At 39.8% G+C, this 21,380-nt stretch overlaps 1 protein-coding gene across 1 annotated transcript in view; it reads right to left on the reverse strand.

The window, feature by feature from the left end:
- The window catches only part of crm (cramped chromatin regulator), a 268,092-nt gene that overhangs the window by 208,001 nt on the left and 38,711 nt on the right, over positions 1-21,380 (reverse strand). The window contains 4 exon segments of the mRNA XM_070093321.1: positions 4,338-4,520; positions 4,856-5,530; positions 12,611-12,724; positions 16,974-17,170. Coding sequence (XP_069949422.1) covers positions 4,338-4,520; positions 4,856-5,530; positions 12,611-12,724; positions 16,974-17,170 — 1,169 coding nt within the window.

Here is a 21,380-nt window from a genome sequence, read left to right on the forward strand (position 1 = left end):
TTACGTAATGCCTCACGTACCTCCCCCACACTTACATTCTGCTCTTCTTCACTCCTAAAAGATGGTATACCTCCCTGACCAGTGCATGAAATTACTGCCTCTGTTTCTTCCTTAACATTTAAAAGTTCCTCAAAATATTCTCGCCATCTACCCAATACCTCCATCTCCCCATCTACTAACTCCCCTACTCTGTTTTTAACTGACAAATCCATATTTTCCCTAGGCTTTCTTAACTTGTTTAACTCACTCCAAAATTTTTTCTTATTTTCATTAAAATTTCTTGACAGTGCCTCTCCCACTCTATCATCTGCTCTCCTTTTGCACTCTCTCACCACTCTCTTTACCTTTCTTTTACTCTCCATATACTCTGCTTTTCTTATAACACTTCTGCTTTGTAAAAACCTCTCATAAGCTACCTTTTTCTCTTTTATCACACCCTTTACTTCATCATTCCACCAATCACTCCTCTTTCCTCCTGCCCCCACCCTCCTATAACCACAAACTTCTGCCCCACATTCTAATACTGCATTTTTAAAACTATTCCAACCCTCTTCAACCCCCCCACTACTCATCTTTGCACTAGCCCACCTTTCTGCCAATAGTCGCTTATATCTCACCCGAACTTCCTCCTCCCTTAGTTTATACACTTTCACCTCCCTCTTACTTGTTGTTGCCACCTTCCTCTTTTCCCATCTACCTCTTACTCTAACTGTAGCTGAAAAATATGTGCATGAAATCCAGGAGTACATAGAGGCTGAAGGACTGAAACCTGAACAAGTGTTCAATTGTGACAAAACAGGCCTCTTTTGGAAGAAAATGCCAAAGAGGACCTTCATTACACAAGAGGAAAAGGCAATGCCAGGACACAAGCCTATGAAAGACAGGCTGACTCTAATGTTCTGTGCCAATGCTAGTGGGGATTTCAAAGTGAAGCCATTACTAGTGTAGCATTCTGAAAATCCCAGTGTGCTCAGGAAAAACAATGTTATGAAGAGTAAATTGTGTGCGTTTTGGAAATCTAATAGTAAGGCATGGGTCACGAGGATAACTTTCGTCGAGTGGTTCAATGAAGTGTTTGGCCCTAGTGTGAAGGAGTATCTCCTGGAAAAGAAATTGGATCTCAAGTGCCTGCTAGTAATGGACAATGCACCTGCTCATCCTCCAAACTTGGATGCCCTAATTTCCGAGGAGTTTGGGTTCATCACAGTAAAGTTCTTGCCCCCGAATACCACTCCTCTCCTCCAGCCCATGGACCAGCAGGTCATTGCAAACTTTAAAAAACTCTACACAAAAGCAATGTTTCACAGGTGCGTGACTGTGACCACAGACACTCACTTGACCCTAAGGGAATTTTGGAGAGAACACTTCAGCATCCTCCACTGCATAACCCTCATAGGTATAGCTTGGGAGGGAGTGACTACCAGGACTTTGAACTCTGCCTGGAGAAAATTGTGGCCAGATTGTTTCGACAAGAGGGATTTTGAAGGGTTTGGGACTGACCCTGATGAGCCTATGTCTGTTGTAAAATCAATTGTGGCACTGGGGAGTTCCATGGGGTTGGAAGTGAGTTTGGAGGATGTGGAAGAATTGGTGGAAGACCACAACGAAGAGCTCACCACTGAGGAGCTGCAAGAGCTTCAGCAGGAAGAGCAACACATCGCAGCTCAGAATCTTGCTGCAGAGGAGGAGGAAGAGATGTGAAAGAAGGTGCCTTCTTCAGAAATTAAAGAGATTTTTATTATGTGGGGTAAGATGGAAAGCTTTATGGAGAAACATCACCCTAACAAGGTTGTTGCAAGCCATATTGGCAACATGTACAGTGACAAAGTCTTGGGCCATTTTAGGGAAGTGTTAAAGAGACGCCAGAAACAGAGCTCTCTCCACAGTTATTTTGCGAGACAGGACTCCAGTGACTCTCAAGGTGGTCCTAGTGGCATTAAGAAACAGAGAAGACAAGCAACCCCAGAAAAGCAATTGGTACCTGAGGTGTTGCTGGAAGGGGATTCCCCTTCCAAACTATAAACAATCCACTCTCTCTCCTCCTCCAGTCTCCTATACACTGAGAAGAATCTCCAATAAAGGTAAGTGTTATGCTGTTAATGTTTCATTCATCATTTCCCATTGCATTGTTTATGTACTACATGTATATTTCATGTAAAAAATTTTTTTGTTTTAATACTTCTGGGTGTCAGGAACGGATTAATTGTATTTACATTATTTCTTATGGGGAAAATTGATTCGCAAATCGTAAATTTCGTTTATAGTAACGGCTCCAGGAATGGATTAATTACAAAAAATGAGGGACCACTGTAGTTGCAAGAGGCAAGAGTAACCCGCCCTGAACTCATGTTGCCCTGATTGTGCAGTTTTTGGGAATTCAACTGGTTTGCAATCATGCTTTTTGGTGCTCTTTCAAAGATTTTTATGATGTGGGACATTACAACTATTAGTTCTTAGCCAATGCTTTGCTGCCACCTTTATGAAGTGGGGCTATATCTGTTTCTTTTAGCGACTGCAGGACTTGAGTCCTGGTACAGGGAAAGTACAGGGAAACCAGGACTTGAGTCCTGGTTTCCCTGTACTTCCCCACTTTCAGGACTTGAGTCCTGGAAGTAGAAAGTAAATGCCTGCACTATAGATTAGGGGTTTGGGATATTTGCTACTTGGAGTGACATCTGAACTGTCATATCTGCACGATTGTGTGTGAATGAGGGTGAAAATGTTGAATGACGGTAAAAATGTTTCTTTCTTTTTTGGGGGTCACCCTGCCTAGGTGAGAGACAGCTGACATGTTGAAAAAAAAAACTATCATGTCAGATATTTCATTGATTGAGACTTCAAAGCAAGGCATTTAAAACTGTACCCCATCGACTGGGGCAAAACTTCAAGGTGCAGGTAGAAAAACAGGAAATGTACTCCAGTAAATCAAGTAGCAGCTTAGGAGGCAGGGAACACAGTAACTGTTATGGAAGAGACATTAGAATGGGGAAGAGTAAGAGCAGGGTTCTACAAGGAATAGTACTAGGACTATTACTACTTCTGGTTCATGTGAATGTTATATATGGGACTGAATCAGATGTATCCCTCTTTGCTGATGATGTAAAAGTAATAAGAATAAAAATAGATGATGAAAGGGAAAGGCTCCAAATGGATATGGAAAAACTGTAATATTGATCAGATTAATGACTACTTGAAAACAACCCCAGAAAATGGAAGGTTATGAAGACTGGGGAAGGGGCAAGAACACAGGACATAGAGCATAGAATTTGTGGACAGACTGCAGACTTCACACAAAGAATATTTAGGGGTGACCTTAGTGCCTAGTATTATGCTGGACTCTCATTAGCCGATGCAGCCAATGTTCATCTGACATTTCATCAGGAATTTCAACAGTCATTCCTGGCCCCTTACAACTTATGCTAGACCCATCTTGGAGTACGTATCACACTCATGGAACTCACACCAGAAAAAGAATGTTAAGATACTGGAGAAAGTGCAGAAGTGTGCAGTGATGCTTATTCCAAAGATAAGGGGTATGAACTAACAAGAGGGGCTAACAAATTTTAGTCTAACGACATTTGAGGACAAAAGTACCAGGGGAGACACGATGACAAAATATATAATACTTAGGAGGAATTGGTAGGGTAGACAAGCACAGGCTGTTTGAGAGGCTAGAAACAAGTATTCAGGGACACAGATGGAAGTTATATCACAGGAATGCTAGGAACTATTTCTTCTGTCTACTTGATAAACTAGTGAAGGCAAGTTTCATACACAGTTTTAAGAGCAGGTATGATAGGGCTCACAAGGCCAAGAGGGAGCAAATCTGGCAAATGTTAAGTTGAAAGGCAGGGCCAGGAGCCAAGACTCAACCCCAAACAGGCAAGTACATAGAAGATACTTAAGGGCCTAGTCCTAAATTCACACACTGGAGTGAGAGATATGGGAGGAAATATAAAATAAACCCAGTGAAATGCTATGTCACCATGGGCACAATAAGAGAACACTTTCAACATTCATGGTTCAAGACTATTCATCCTGTTATCAGCAGACAACAGAGCCACTGTTAAAACATGTGCAGAAGTCTGCAAGACAAAATTAGACCACTATCTCTGTGAAGTGCCAAATCAACCAGGTTGTGATGGCTATGTGAGTCAGAGGGGTCTCCCAGCTGAAACAGCTTGGTTTAACAGGCAATCAGAAAATATGAAGAACAGACTCAAAATCGGTCATAAGTATATCACAAATATTTATCTAAGCAAAATTATGTTTCGGTTTAGAGTACCTATCCTTTTACCTTCAATAAAAGCTTATTAAGGGAGCTCAACAAGTCTCACCATCAAGTACAATTCACCAATAGTAATCCCTCCTACAGTGTTCAGAGTTAATCCATCACGAATTTTTTGTAGTTTTGCCTCAATATCATGTTCAGTACCCTCATCTGCTTCAGCACTTGGGTTCCTGTCCTCCTCTTCAGGTTCAGGAGTTGCTGCTAATCCCCGGTCGTCCTCTGTTGCAACCTGTTGGGCCAACCATACTCTTAGCAAATAATGTTCTTCAATGTTCCCAATAACCAACAAATGTTCTATAAAAATAGAAGTATAAATACAATAGTATTTATGAATGTAAGATGGTCTTGGTAACTTAACACTTCAGATGTAGTAAACTTTAATTCACCAGATTTTTTAAACATTTAATTATATAACAGCCAGGCTGGTAGCAAATCTGCATAACAACCTAATTCAACAATCCTTATGGGTGGTTCAACTATGCTATACTTCTCTTATCTGATTAAATGGAATTTTTAAACAGTTGAGTGCAAGAGCAACAAAGCATAAGAATATTTTTAAAATACCTGAGTGACAGAAGAATTCACAACTCTCTGAATGTCTCCAACATGTGCGGTAAGTCTAGTGCTCTCTCCAGTACAAACTACCTCAGCATCATCATCTGCTTGTCCTGCATTAGCAACAGTCTCCAGTGCCAACAACTGTCTCAGTGTATCACCTGATTCACCCTCAGATTCTTCTTTCACTTGTATATCAGGGTCTAGCTCTTCTCCAGCTGAAGAAACCATGGCATCTGAATCCATAGGTTCTTCCTTCACTTGCATAGTAAAGGGATTATTCATTGCATCAGAATGTTTCTCTGGTGATAATCTTGCTAATTCATCTGCTTCACCATCTGGAGAGTTAAGGCAGCCAGCTTCACCATCGCTACAGTACTCATGTTCTTCTTGAGATACTTCCCCAAAGTCCTCCATGTCTCCTCCCATGACTTCTACATCATGACATTTTTCTTCAGTATCTCTTAAACCTCCAATATCATTTCTTTCCCCATCACCATTCATTAAGTCAACCCCCATCCCTTCTATATCTCTAGTGGCACCTTCTCTGTCTTCTACTTCCTTTTCTTGTTGTTGCTTATTTTCCTTTCGTTTGTTGCTTCGTCCAACTTTCTCTCCTCTTCGCCTCAACCTTGCTTCATGGCTTGACAGGGACACACATGAGCTCTTCAGGAGTACCTCAGGCTGGAGGATGGGATCCAAGGATTAATACATTAAATTACATATATGGTAAACAAGATATAGGTTAGATGATTTCTACAGTGAAATGCGAAGAGTAATCCTCATATACTGATGTAATGTGAAAACTAGGGATGGGACAATACCAAAATGTTTGCCAATACTAATACCCAATTTTCATCTGTTATAGATACTTTTACTAAATATTTTTTTTTTTTAAATTATAGTAACTAATGTCCTGTATAGGTACAGTCTTTCCTCACTTAACGACTGAGTTAGGGGCCCACGACCCTGTCGGTAAACGGTTTCGTCGCTAATCAAGGAATCACCCCTTACTGACACTTCAAAACTGTCACCACCCAAAATTAAAACATTCAGTTTTACATTTGCTGGGAAATTCCTTCAAATCTGTTTATTATTAATGGTAATACAACATGAAATAGGTTAATGACTTACTTCCAAGATATTCCAGAAAATGTGTACATAGCTAATTGCCTGGGAATTTTGTTTTTTCGAGAAAATTGCACTTTTTTCAGTTTTTGCACAAGGTAAGAGTGATTTTCTATAGTTACCCTTCAGGCATATAACGTTTTTCTGTTACGGTCACAGTCACTTTTTTTTTTACTTTTATCCCTAACGGCCCTCCACCCTTCAATACCGCTCTATGTAATGTCAGTTTTTATTACTTTGGGCTTCTTTATCATGCTTCTACATTATTTATGTTGTACCTAATATTATTCTGGAATAAATATGATAGGTAGATAACCTTTATTGATAGTAACAGTATAACTATACAATACAGTGGAACCTCTACTTGCGAGTGCATCCACGTGCGAGCTTTTCCAAATACGAGCAGTCCATGGGTCAATTTTTTGCTTCCATATGAGAGCAAAATTTCCATAAGCGAGCAGACCTCAAGGCAGGTTCCTTGATGCTGGTGAGGTGCTTTTGTTCTTGATCTAGGAAATTGTATCTCATTTGTTTGTTGGACTATCTTATTGAAACTTAGGCAATGTATGATGGAAAGATGCTTCTTAATTTTTTTTTATTATTATCACACTGGCCGATTCCCACCAAGGCAGGGTGGCCCAAAAAAGAAAAACTTTCACCATCATTCACTCCATCACTGTCTTGCCAGAAGGGTGCTTTACACTACAGTTTTTAAACTGCAACATAAACACCCCTCCTTCTTAATGTACACCAAAAATGAAAGAAATCTAAGCATAAATAATGGAGTTCACTTCTTAGCAATTAGCCACCCCTAAGTGGTATTTTGGTAAGGTTTTTATGGTTGTATTCTTGCTTTTTGTGGTCTCAACTGATAGAATGGAAGATATATTACAGAAATAGATATGATTTTGACTGCTTTCACAATGAAAAGTACCTTGAAATTGAGCTCAACGTAGGAGAAATGTTCGATTGCTTTGGCTATGTTCAAGAGTAAACAAATGACTTCACTGTCCATTCCAATATGCAGTCATGAATGAACATAAGAACATAAGAAAGGAGGAACACTGCAGCAGGCCTGTTGGCCCATACTAGGCAGGTCCTTTACAATCCATCCTGCTAACAAAACATTTGCCCAACCCAATTTTCAATGCTACCCAAGAAATAAGGTCTGATAACTCTATCCACTAATATATGCAAGTCCTGCTCAAATCCAACCCCTCTCTCTCATGTGTTTATCCAACCTAAATTTTAAACTACCCAAGGTTTTAGCCTCAATAACCCAACGAGGTAGACTGTTCCACTCATCAACTACCCTATTTCTAAACCAATACTTTCCTATATCCTTTCTAAATCTAAACTTATCTAATTTAAATCCATTACTGCGGGTTCTCTCTTGGAGAGATATCCTCAAGACCTTACTTATATCTCCTTTGTTAATACCCATCTTCCACTTGTACACTTTGATCATGTCTCCCCTCATTCTTCGTCTTACAAGTGAAAGTAGTTCAAGAGTCTTCAATCGTTCTTTGTACGGAAGATTTCTAATGCTATGTATTAATTTAGTCATTCTTCGCTGAATGTTTTCTAACGAATTTATATCCATTCTGTAATATGGAGACGAGAACTGAGCTGCGTAATCTAGGTGAGGCCTTACTAATGATGTATAAAGCTGCAGTATAACCTCTGGACTTCTGTTGCTTACACTTCTTGATATAAATCCCAATAATCTATTTGCCTTATTACGTATGCTTAGGCATTGCTGTCTTGGTTTAAGGTTGCTGCTTACCATAACCCACAAGTCCTTTTCGCAATCTGTACGGCTAAGTTCTACATTATTTAACTTATAAGTGCTAGGGCTATGAACACTCCCGAGCTTCAGAACCTTGCATTTATCTACACTGAACTGCATCTGCCACTTTTCTGATCAAGAATAGAGTTTGTCTAAATCCTCCTGGAGTTCCCTAACTTCTACGTTTGAATCAATTATCCTACCTTTGTGTCATCGGTGAATTTGCTCATATCACTAGTAATACCCTCATCAAGGCCATTGATATATATTATAAACAACAACGGGCCTAAAACTGATCCCTGTGGTACACCACTTGTTACAGATCCCCACTCGGATTTAACCCCATTTAAGAAAACTCTCTGCTTCCTATTAGTGAGCCATGACTCGATCCATGACAGCACTTTTTCCCCAATGCCATGAGCTGCCACTTTCTTTAACAGTCTCTGGTGCAGTACTCTATCAAAAGCCTTACTAAAATCTAAATAAACAGTATCAAATTCTTTACCATGATCAATGGCCTCAAAAGCTTTCCTGAAGAAGGTTAATAAATTAGTTAGGCAGGAACAGCCCCTCGTGAATCCATGCTGAGTATCATTAATCAAACTGTGCTTATCGAGATGGCTTCTTATATTATCAGCTATAACTGACTCTGGTAATTTGCCTACAGTTGAGGTCAGGCTTATTGGGCGGTAATTTGATGGTAACGACTTGTCCCCTACTTTAAAAATAGGAATTACATTAGCCATCTTCCACATATCAGACACTACACCTGTTTCTCTAGGCTTCCTTAACTTGTTACTCTCACTCCAAAACTTTTTCTTATTTTCAACAAAATTTGTTGATAACATCTCACCCACTCTCTCATTTGCTCTCTTTTTATATTGCTTCACCACTCTCCTAACCCCTCTCTTTTTCTCCATATACTCTTCCCTCCTTGCATCACTTCTACTTTGCAAAAATTTTTCATATGCTAACTTTTTCTCCCTTACTACTCTCTTTACATCATCATTCCACCAATCGCTCCTCTTCCCTCGCACACCCACTTTCCTGTAACCACAAACTTCTGCTGAACACTCTAACACTACATTTTTAAACCTACCCCATACCTCTTCGACCCCATTGCCTATGCTCTCATTAGCCCATCTATCCTCCAATAGCTGTTTATATCTTACCCTAACTGCCTCCTCTTTTAGTTTATAAACCTTCACCTCTTGCTTCCCTGATGCTTCTATTCTCCTTGTATCCCATCTACCTTTTACTCTCAGTTTAGCTACAACTAAAAAGTGATCTGATATATCTGTGGCCCCTCTATAAACATGTACATCCTGAAGTCTACTCAACAGTCTTTTATCTACCAATACATAACCCAACAAACTACTGTCATTTCGCCCTACATCATATCTTGTATACTTATTTATCCTCTTTTTCTTAAAATATGTATTACCTATAACTAAACCCCTTTCTATACAAAGTTCAATCAAAGGGCTCCCATTATCATTTACACCTGGCACCCCAAACTTACCTACCACACCCTCTCTAAAAGTTTCTCCTACTTTAGCATTCAGGTCCCTTACCACAATTATTCTCTCACTTGGTTCAAAGGTTCCTATACATTCACTTAACATCTCCCAAAATCTCTCTCTCTCCTCTACATTCCTCTCTTCTCCAGGTGCATACACACTTATTATGACCCACTTTTCACATCCAACCTTTACTTTAATCCACATAATCCTTGAATTTACACATTCATATTCTCTTTTCTCCTTCCATAACTGATCCTTCAACATTATTGCTACCCCTTCCATAGCTCTAACTCTCTCAGATACTCCAGATTTAATCTCATTTATTTCCCCCCACCGAAACTCCCCTACCCCCTTCAGCTTTGTTTCGCTTAGGGCCAGGACATCCAACTTCTTTTCATTCATAACATCAGCAATCATCTGTTTTTTGTCATCCACACTACATCCACACACATTCAAGCATCCCAGTTTTATAAAGTTTTTCTTCTTCTCTTTTTTAGTAAATGTCTACAGGAGAAGGGGTTACTAGCCCATCGCTCCTGGCATTTTAGTCGCCTCATACGACATGCATGGCTTACGGAGGAAAGATTCTTTTCCACTTCCCCATGGACAATAGAAGAAATAAAGAAGAACAAAAGCTATTTAGAAAAAGGAGAAAAACCTAGATGTATGTATATATCTATATGCATGTGCGTATCTGTGAAGTGTGACCAAAGTCTAAGTAGGAGTAGCAAGATATCCCTGTTATCTAGCATGTTTCTGAGACAGAAAAAGACACTAGCAATCCTACCATCATGCAAAACAGTTACAGGTTTCTGTTTCACAGTCATCTGGCAGGACGGCAGTACTTCCCTGGGTGACTGTTATCTACCAACCTAATACAGTTAGGGTGAGATATAAGCAACTAATGGGAGAAAGATGGGCTAATGAGAGTTATAAGTAGTATGGGGGGTTGAAAAGGGGTGGGATAGTTTTAAAAAGGCAATGTTAGTATGTGGAGCAGAAGTCTATTGTTATAGGAGGGTGAATGCTGGCAGAAAGAGAAATGATTGGTAGAATGATGAGGTAAAGTGTGTGATAAAACAGAAAAAGGTCACATATGAGAGATTTTTACAGAGCAGAAGTGATATAAGAAGGGTGGAGTATACAGAGAGTAAAAGAGAGGTGAAGAGAGTAGTGAGAGAGTGCAAAAGGAGAGCAAATGATAGGGTAGGTGAGCCACTGTCAACAAATTTTGCTGAAAATAAGAAAATTTTTTGGAGTGAGACAAAAAGGTTAAGAAAGCTTAAGGAATGAATGGATTTGACAGTTAAAAATGGAATAGGGGAATTAGTAGATGGGGAGTTGGAGGTACTGGAAAGATGGCAGGAATATTTTGAGGAAATATTAAATGTTGATGAAGAGAGGGAGGTAGTAATTTCATGCATTAGCCACGGAGGTATAACATCATCCTTCAGGAGTGAAGAGGAGTTGGGGTTGAGTGTGAGGGAGGTGTGAGAGGTATTAGGTAGAATGAAAGGGGGTAAAGCAGCATGAACTGATGGGATCATGACAAAAATGTTGAAAGCAGGAGGGGACATAGTGTTGGAATGGTGAATACTTTGTTCAATAAATGTTTGAAAGAGGGAAAGGTACCATTTTTTTTTTTTTTTCAACAAGTCGGCCGTCTCCCACCGAGGTAGGGTGACCCAAAAAAGAAAGAAAATCCCCAAAAAGAAAATACTTTCATCATTCAACACTTTCACCACACTCACACATTATCACTGTTTTTGCAGAGGTGCTCAGAATACAACAGTTTAGAAGCATATACGTATAAAGATACACAACATATCCCTCCAAACTGCCAATATCCCAAACCCCTCCTTTAAAGTGCAGGCATTGTACTTCCCATTTCCAGGACTCAAGTCCGACTATATGAAAATAACCGGTTTCCCTGAATCCCTTCACTAAATATTACCCTGCTCACACTCCAACAGATCGTCAGGTCCCAAGTATCATTCGTCTCCATTCACTCCTATCTAACACGCTCATGCACGCTTGCTGGAAGTCCAAGCCCCTCGCCCACAAAACCTCCTTTACCCCCTCTTTCCAACCCTTTCGAGGACGACCCCTACCCCTCCTTCCTTCCCCTATAGATTTATATGCTTTCCATGTCATTCTACTTTGATCCATTCTCTCTAAATGACCAAACCACCTCAACAACCCCTCTTCTGCCCTCTGACTAATGCTTTTATTAACTACACACCTTCTAATTTCCACACTCCGAATTTTCTGCATAATATTTACACCGCACATTGCCCTTAGACAGGACATCTCCACTGCCTCCAACCGCCTCCTCGCTGCTGCATTTACCACCCAAGCTTCACATCCATATAAGAGTGTTGGTACTACTATACTTTCATACATTCCCTTCTTTGTCTCCATAGATAACGTTTTTTGACTCCACATATACCTCAACGCACCACTCACCTTTTTTCCCTCATCAATTCTATGATTAACCTCATCCTTCATAAATCCATCCGCCGACACGTCAACTCCCAAGTACATATCTGAAAACATTCACTTCTTCCATACTCCTCCTCCCCAATTTGATATCCAATTTTTCTTTATCTAAATCATTTGATACCCTCATCACCTTACTCTTTTCTATGTTCACTTTCAACTTTCTACCTTTACACACATTCATCCTAAGTGTGGGTTATTTGTGTATTGTACCTTTTTTCTCTTAGCTCCTGCTTCCAGTTTCCCCTTCGGCCTCCTGGAGCCATAGATAATTAGCAACCTCTCTCTCTTTCTTCCTCCCACTGCCTTTTCTTGCAGACTGCTTTGTCTCTCTTCACTGTTTCTCCTTCCTGTTTTCTTTATCACCTTTGTCTCCATATCTTGTAAGAGTATCTCTGCTAGTGGTTTTCCTTTATTCATTCTAGATTTCTCTGCTCCTCCTTCCTTCATTGCTACTGCTCTATCTGGCAGCTCATATTTTTTCAATGGCTTCTTTCAGCTTTTTCACTTCCTCCTCTAGTTATAAAGGCCTTTGTTCAGCTTAAAACTCATTTTTAACCTGCTCTACAACCTCTTCCCTTGCCTTATTGCACAATCCCTTAGTTCTTGTCTGAAAAAAATTGAATTTTCTTTCCCATTCCTCATCCAATTTGTATTTTTCATGAACTAAATAAACAGTTTAACTAAGATATTTAGAAATTTCTTTTACCCAATTTGACTCGCAAAATCAAAATTCCTACATTCATGTGTGCTGTCTTTAAACAAAGCCTTACATCCACCTGCCTCACTGCTGCAAATGGATGCACAATGTAAGTGATTCATTACCTGCACATTTATGGGCTTAACAACATATCCTGTGGCAGGTGTCAGGCGAAGAACCGGCTCTGTCACTGTCTGGAGCTTCAGAGGAAAAGTTACTCGGGAGGACAGTGTCTCACACTAGGATTTAGTTAAGGAAATTAAAAATTTTCTTAAATGAAAAAAGTAGTAATAAATATATACATAATCAATAGAAAGAAATAATGACAACTAGTAATTAAAGGATCAGACATGATTATTGGAAAATTAAAACAGGAGTAAAAGCCTTTTGCAGATAATAACGTCCATTAACTCTATGAAATGAACCATTTGTGTACAGCAAAAGTTTCCACAACACAGACCTCACAGTACAAACAATCATAATATAATTAAACTAAGTACTAAACCCAAAAGGGTCATATAGCATTGGAGGGTAGGATGTGCTAAAGAAGGAATATGTAGAAGTCAGAGACTACTGTGGGGTAAGTGTGTGCAAGAGGTAGGTTTATCAGGGGTAGTGGAGAGTGCTAAAGGTAAAATATAATCCAAACTGGTGAAATAAGTTAGTTTCTGTTAAAAAGTCAGAGGAAGTCTGCAGTAAAGGTGGGAGGAGGTCAGGTAAGGTGCATTAGGGCAGAAGTAAATTTTGTGTTCTTGCTGATAGACAGGACAATCTATTAAGAGATGGTGAACTGACAATGAAACTTAGCAATCCTCACAGAGCTGTGGCAAGCATTTTCCATAAGATACCAGTGAGATGTGTGTCCAATACATAAGCAGAGAGTGTAGGCTACCAAATATGACAAGATGGCCAGAACCCATACACGATTTGAGAGAATGCAATTTATTATGGATTAACTCACACTATCACTGTTGCCAATGGCTGCAAAGCTGTCTGGAGATTACTGCAAAATAATCCAAGAAAGGAATACCCTTGTTTGAAATTAGGTCCTGAACCTGTGACTGAGCAGCAGAGTCTGCCTAGCCATTATTCTGAACATCAACACGTCCAGGGACCCAGCATAAAGTGACATCTTTGTGTTTACTAGAAATGGAACCAGATGCATTCATAGGACAGTGGGATGAGGGAAACCAAATTTCGTGATAGCCTTTAATGCATCTGAAACTACTACAGGTGATGACGAAGGAAGTGATGTAACATGTACAATGGCCACAGGAATTACACACAATCCAGCTATGAATATACTTGCCGAGTCTAGTAAACGACCAATAATTGTTTGGAAAAACTTCTGTATACCCGATACCTTCAGAGAACTCAGAACCAACAGTGTACATTGCAATGGCATGAAAATGAGAATGGAAATGGTTAAGAGTCAGGCAATTAAGCATTTGTACATGGGAGAAAGGAAGAACAAACATGATCATCAGGACTTCCCAAGATACGTACTTGAGACATACAGAGGAGGTAAATTAAGGAAAGCCAATACAGAGTGAACACAATGAGAAAAAGAGTGTAGCAAATAGGGATGACATTCGAACAGAGAAGTTCTACAAACATGTATATGTTGAAAGATCATAAAGATTGTGAGAGCAGACAAAATATGAGACAATGGGCATCACATCACTCTTGCAAAGATGAAACATTCGCTTCTGAATATAGGCTCTTAACTGGAGAGGAACAAATAGCACCTAGACTCAAATGTAACCCTCGATGATGAATGAAATAAAATTTAGAAAAAAAACTGTGGGAGGCTGCAGAAAAGAGCTGGTCACTGTAGTCCGATTTACATAAGATTAGAGAGGAGTGAAGGCAAAGAAAGGTCTGTATCAGCCTCACAAGAAAGATAATCAAAGGTTTTAAGAAGGATCTGTTGGCTATGGCAAGCTTCTTTCAGGGAGGTTATGTGAGATTTCCAAGACATGCAGTAATCATGCAGAAAGCAGAGAAATTTGACCATATCACATTCAGAGATACAGGAACCATACAAGTATGTGGTAATAAGAACAACAGGGCACCTTGTAAAAATCTGACGCACTTAAGTAACAGAAAATTTAAACCTATGTGAGGTGGCCCAGTGGGAAATACAGTCAATAAGATTCTGGTGAGGGGCTGCTACTAGGTGACAGCCAGCACCTGCACAACCTATAAGAAAATCATTGACAAAGTGATGACCAAATATTGGCTGGAAGAAGCAAGGTCATTATAGCAAGCAGAAAAAAAAAGGCACAACACTGAGGGATACTGTCAGCCTGGGCAAAGTTAGGGGAAAATGTATAATTAACCCAGACAGAGAAGTCTCTCTTCAACGTAAAATTCTTAGGAAAAGCAGCGGATTGTCCTAAAGGCCCAAGGAATGAGCCTGGACCAAAATGTTATAATGCCAAATGGTGTCATACCCTTTTCAAGATCAATAAAGACCGCAATAGCCAAGTGTTCACTAGCAAAGGCATTACGAACATGGACATCTAAACGAAGTAAAGGGTCACTAGTAGATTGCCACTATGAAAGCCAAATTAATAAGGAAAGAAATAATTACGTTTCCAAATATCACACCAAATGTTTCTTTACCAGGCATTCTAACAACTTAATTACACTAGCAAGAGTAATGGGTATATAGGGAGAGGCATCCTGGCCTGAAATGCCTGGCTTATGTAAAGGTAGAACAATGGTGGTTTTCCAATGAAGAAGAAGAATCTCTTAAGACAAAACAAGATTGAAGAGATGCAAAAAGACAACAAGCACCATAGGATGCAAATGTTGAAGCACACAGAAATGGATGTCATCAGGCACAGCCACAGATGGTCGGCAAGTGGAAAGTGTCTCCAAGTTCATAAAGTGTGAAAGGCACATTATAAGATTTTTCAATGCAAGAAACATCCAAAGATGCTGAGTATCTGGCAGTTTTGGAAGAAAGAAACAAGGGGAATAGATGGAGACCTTTAAGAATATGGACATGCTGATGTACAATTTCTGTGGCAACCAGGACATGGTCCATAAAACTGATGTTAGAAACAATGAGAGCAGGATCCAGGTCTGGAGAGTACCTGCCACTTAACTTCAGTATTTTTTTTCAAAATTGCCCTCATAGAATTAGTGGAAATGACAGTAGAAACTCTAGGTAGTAGGTTGGTAGACAGCAACCGCCCAGGGAGGTACTACCATCCTGCCAAGCGTGAAACAGAAGCCTACTACCTGCTGACTGACTGACTCTTGCATACCCACTACCTGCTGACTGACTCTTGCATACCCACTACCTGCTGACTGACTCTTGTATACCCACTACCTGCTGACTGACTCTTGCATACCCACTACCTGCTGACTGACTCTTGCATACCCACTACCTGCTGACTGACTCTTGCATACCCACTACCTACTGACTGACTCTTGCATACCCACTACCTGCTGACTGACTCTTGCATACCCACTACCTGCTGACTGACTCTTGCATACCCACTACCTGCTGACTGACTCTTGCATACCCACTACCTGCTGACTGACTGATTCTTGAATATTGCAGAAAAAGCACTAAAGTGCTCTACTGTATATTAGTATAGTTCTGTATACAATTTACAAATATACTGTAATATACATGGAAAACAAAGTGGTTAAAAGTACAAGTTATGTAATGGATTATGTCTGTTATATCAAAGTCCATTTTATGGAGGCTTTGGTGTTATAAAAGTAATTTAAAAAGACACAAATTATAGACCAATTTAGATGTTGTGTACAGTGAACAACATAACTACTACACTGACTGGGTCATTTACATACAATTATTATAAAGAAATATAATTACTTCTAGGTAGTAGGTTGGTAGACAGCAACCGCCCAGGGAGGTACTACCGTCCTGCCAAGTGAGTGTAAAACGGAAACCTGTAATTGTTTTACATGATGGGAGGATTGCTGGTGTCTTTTTTTCTGTCTCATAAACATGCAAGATTTCAGGTACGTCCTGTTATTTCTACCTACACTTAGGTCACAATACACATACAAATACAAGCATATATATACACACCCCTCTGGGTTTTCTTCTACTATTTTCTTTATAGTTCTTCTTCTTGTTTATTTCCTCTTATCTCCACGGGGAAGTGGAACAGAATTCTTCCTCCATAAGCCATGCGTGTTGTAAGAGGTGACTAAAATGCCGGGAGCAAGGGGCTAGTAACATCTTCTCCTGTATATATTACTAAATGTAAAAGGAGGAACTTTCGTTTTTCCTTTTGGGCCAACATAAATATAACTGTTCCCATGAGAGGTGGAGATGGCCCTAGGCTCAGGCTGAGAAGCATAGTTAACACTACAATCTATTATTAAAAATTTAGAAATTTTATGGCTTGTTAAATGGGATAGTGAAGCAATGTTAATTAACAAAATAATGTAGATAAAATGTGATTGTTGCTTATCTACAAATATAAATACAAAGGATACGAGCTTCAAATTGGAGCTGCGCCATTTTTCTTGCAAGTGAGAGATCAAGACTGCCACAGGTCGCTGGAGTGGTGAGGTGACCCTGACACGAGGGTTGTGTGCCAGACCTTGTACCCGGCACCAAGCATGCATGCTTGCTGGCACTACCTCCACCACTATACTGGTTGGAACGCGGAGAACTGCATTTTCACGGTTTTCTGGAGAGAAGCAAATACAGTAATACTCTAAGTCACACAGAAGCAAAATTTAATAAATTTCAGCAAGAGAAAGAAAACAAGAACAATGCAAATTTATTGAAAGTTTGCAAATAACACTATAAAAATCTTTTTATAGATCAACAGAATTAGTTTAAAATGAGACACTTTAAATCGATATGGAAACTATATTTATAACAACATTTTGCTTGATCTCCATGGGGAAGTGAAGAATAATCCTTCCTCCATAAGCCATGCGTATCAAAAGAGGCAACTAAAATGCCGGGATCAAGAAGCTAGTAATCCCTTCTATATAAATTACTAAATATACAGTGCCTGCACTCTGAAGGAGGGGTGTTAATGTTGCAGTTTAAAAACTGTAGTGTAAAGCACCCTTCTGGCAAGACAGTGATGGAGTGAATGATGGTGAAAGTTTTTCTTTTTCGGGCCACCCTGCCTTGGTGGGAATTGGCCAGTGTGATAATAAAAAATAATAAAAAGAAAAAGAATATTTTTTTCTTTTTTGGGTACTCTGCCTCAGTGGGAGATGACTAGTGTGATAAAAAAGAAAGAAATTGCTTGATATACAAACTTGTTGAAGTCAGTGAACAACTGATAAATGGTATGGTGATGTCAACAAAATATGGGTATTCCTCAGTGAATAATACCCAGGTAACAGAGTTTATATAGAGGAGAGAAGAGCAAGTGAGGTGTAATAGCAGATGATTTCTCCAATGCATATCTTTTTTTATTTGTAAGGAAGTGCCGAAGTATTGGTACCAACTGTTTTTCATGGAATCAGTATAGGCCTAAAACTGAGTACAAGTCGGCCATCACCAATTCTGCATCACTAGGACCTGTAGGGTGCCGGATTACAGAGTGGCTAGGTTAGAATACACTTAATAAAGTTAACCAATTTGACTTATACAAGAAAGTTCATCACTGCCACTTCCAAAGTGAAGAGCTGAAATTTATAACTGGCTTGTTCCTTCACCAGAGCTCCAGAGAACTCAACACCTTCACTTACACGTAGTCTAACCCACTTCATCAGAAACTGATCTAATTCTGAACTTTTTCCTTCCTTCATTGTTTTCCTTTTACACACATGTTTCTTTGAATCACTGTTAGCAAAGAAACTAAGTATATTTTTTCAGTTTCTTTATGTCATAAACTGTTGCAGAGCCAATGCTGTATAACTCGCACAAGTTTCTCACAGACACACTGCTGTCAAGTTTTTTCAGAAGTTCAACCTTATCTGTTATGGACAATGTATGATGTTTGTGCTTTACACAACGAGAAACATTTCCTTTATTTGTTGAAACCACGGGTAGGGCTAAAAGTGAGCAGGTTTTAGCAATAAATGGAGAGAAAAACAAATTGGAATGACTTATGCATCCCCTCAGCCATGTGCTGCCTCCACTCCTGTCCCTCCTGCTCCCCTTTGCCCCATGCCACAGGTCCACCCTGCATCATGTAATCTTGACTTTGTAAATGGTCCAAGTCGGACCGAAACGTCGTTGTAAGCTTCTCTCTTTTATGTGCGGGTTATTTGTGTATTCTCAATCTGACTATAAATACGCTTGTACCTTCCACCTAGGTAGATCTGTTTGCGTCTTGAAAAAGCCCAGTGTGTGGGCGAAACGTTGTCAATAAAGGATCATATTATACTTCATGTGTGATCATATTTCCAGAATGTCCCCTAACAAATGAGTCTACAGAGTTAGACTATTTCCAGTTGTACTTTGGCGAGCCTATAATGAATTTGATAGTGACCCAGACAAACAATTAGTATTACCAAAATGTCATGGACAACACAGCAGAGGTTGGAGAGCTGTCAGGGTTGCACAGGTGGAAAGACACAACAGTGGCTGAAATGTACTTATTCCTTGCCACTGTCATGCTTATGCCACGTACCTATAAGAACAATATATGTAATGGAGACAAATGGTTTTTAATACTTGACGTGCTGTTGGAGTGTAAGCAAAGTAACATTTATGAAGGGATTCAGGGAAACCGGCAGGCCGGACTTGAGTCCTGAAGATGGGAAGTACAGTGCCTGCACTCTGAAGGAGGGGTGTTAATGTTGCAGTTTAAAAACTGTAGTGTAAAGCACCCTTCTGGCAAGACAGTGATGCAGTGAATGATGGTGAAAGTTTTTCTTTTTTGGGCCACCCTGCCTTGATGGGAATCGGCCAGTGTGTTAATAATAAAAAAAAAAAATGTAATTACTGGTCCACAGACCACTTCACCAGTACTCCAGTCTTCCATGACCTCCTTCCCTGCAACAGATTCATTCTGTTGCTATGAATGTTGCACTTCTCAGACAGAAATACGCCAAACAGAAATGACCTTCTATACAAAATCCGGGAAATCAAGGGACGCTTGTCATTCAAGCAATATATACCAAGCAAACGTAATCGCTTTGGTATAAAACTTTTTGTTATGTGTGACTGTGAAAGTGGTCTTGTGTTGGATATTATATACACCGGGAGAAACACACTCAATGATGACAGACGAATGTTGGGCATTTCCAGTGATGTTGTTTGCAGGATGATGGAACCATACCTTGGCAAGGGCTATACAATATACACAGACAACTGGTACACAAGACCTATGCTCGCTGATTTCCTATGTGTGAACAATACTAATGAATGTGGAACAGTGAGAAGGAATAGAAAACGTATGCCAAGGTTCAGTGGAGGCAGTGTTGAAGGTGCAGTGCAAATGTTTCATGCTAATAACATCATGGCACTGATGTGGCATGACAAACAGAATGTGACACTGCTGTCAACCGTCCACAGAAACGAGATGGTACAAACAAAGTGAACAGGGAGACCAATGAACACATTGTAAAGCCAGCTGCTGTCGTGGACTATACGTACAATATGCAACTAGTTGACAAGTGTGACATGATGATAGGGTTCGTTGATTGTGTACGTAGGAGTTGCAAGTGGTACACAAAACTAATTTTTCACGTTTTTACAGACGAATCTCCAGCTAGCGTGGCCATGACGAACTCTAGCTCAAGTCCCCTCAAAGCCGTTAACATGACTCACGAAATCGTAATGACACGATTGTAAACAAGCCACACCACGGGCGGGATTTGAACCCGCGGTCAGAGAGTCTCAAAACTCCAGACCGTCGCATAAGCCACTGGACCAGCTAGCCACAATAAGATTCGTCCAACTAGGTATATTTCTACACCATAGGAAAGTTAGCACAGGCACCACTGTGACCACAAATGCAAGTTTTTACAGACAAATTTCCAGCTAGCGTGGGTGTGACGAACTCTAGCTCAAGTCCCCTCAAAGCCATTAACATGACTCACGAAATCGTAATGACACAATTGCAAACAAACCATACCACGGGCAGGATTTGAACCCACGGTCAGAGTCTCAAAACTCCAGACCGTCGCGTTAGCCTTGTAGACATTGCAGTGCTCAATGCATTCAATATGTACGAAATAAAGACTGGAAAATGACAACATTTTGCAGAATTTTCCCTCAATTTTGTCAAACAGATAGTAAGAAAGTATGGTACCACACCTGTACCTGCCCCTCAACAATGACTTATCCTCCCACAACCACAGCCAGTGGGGGAAGTGCCAGACCGAATCACCCCTAACTGTCACTATATGGTACCAATACCACCTACCCCAAAAAAGAAGAATTCCCCCCAAAAAAGTGTGTTGTGTGTGCTACCACCACAAAACGACCCCAACAGCGGAAGGACACACGATTCATTTGACATCAGTGTGGGGTGGCACTCTGTATGAATCGATGCTTCATGGAGTATCATCCAATCGTGAAATTCTAGAAACATAAGTGGGACATGTAAACACTTGTATATAGTTGTAGATAATAGAATGTGATTCAGCCTGGTGTGCAAAATCACCTGTCAGTGTACAAATGTGTGTTTATGACAATATGATAATTTTGTATATAATATTGGTATATAAACAACAGTTGGCGTTGAAATCAAAAATTTACTATAAAACATAATTATCATATCATGAAAACCAAGAAAATTAAAAAAAAATGGAAGAAAACGGTAAATATGTAGAATTACTGCAAACGGCAGCTTTCCATGTTGCCATCAGGTGATCGCCAAGTGCCAACTTCGCGACCTCATATCTCGGTAAGTAGTGACCCTAAAAAAAAAAATTATTTTAAAACACTTAGAAAAATGTGCTCTTTTTTTCTTTTTTTTTTTT

Source organism: Cherax quadricarinatus, chromosome 3 (genome assembly GCF_038502225.1).
Source record: "Cherax quadricarinatus isolate ZL_2023a chromosome 3, ASM3850222v1, whole genome shotgun sequence".
Taxonomy (NCBI): domain Eukaryota; kingdom Metazoa; phylum Arthropoda; class Malacostraca; order Decapoda; family Parastacidae; genus Cherax; species Cherax quadricarinatus.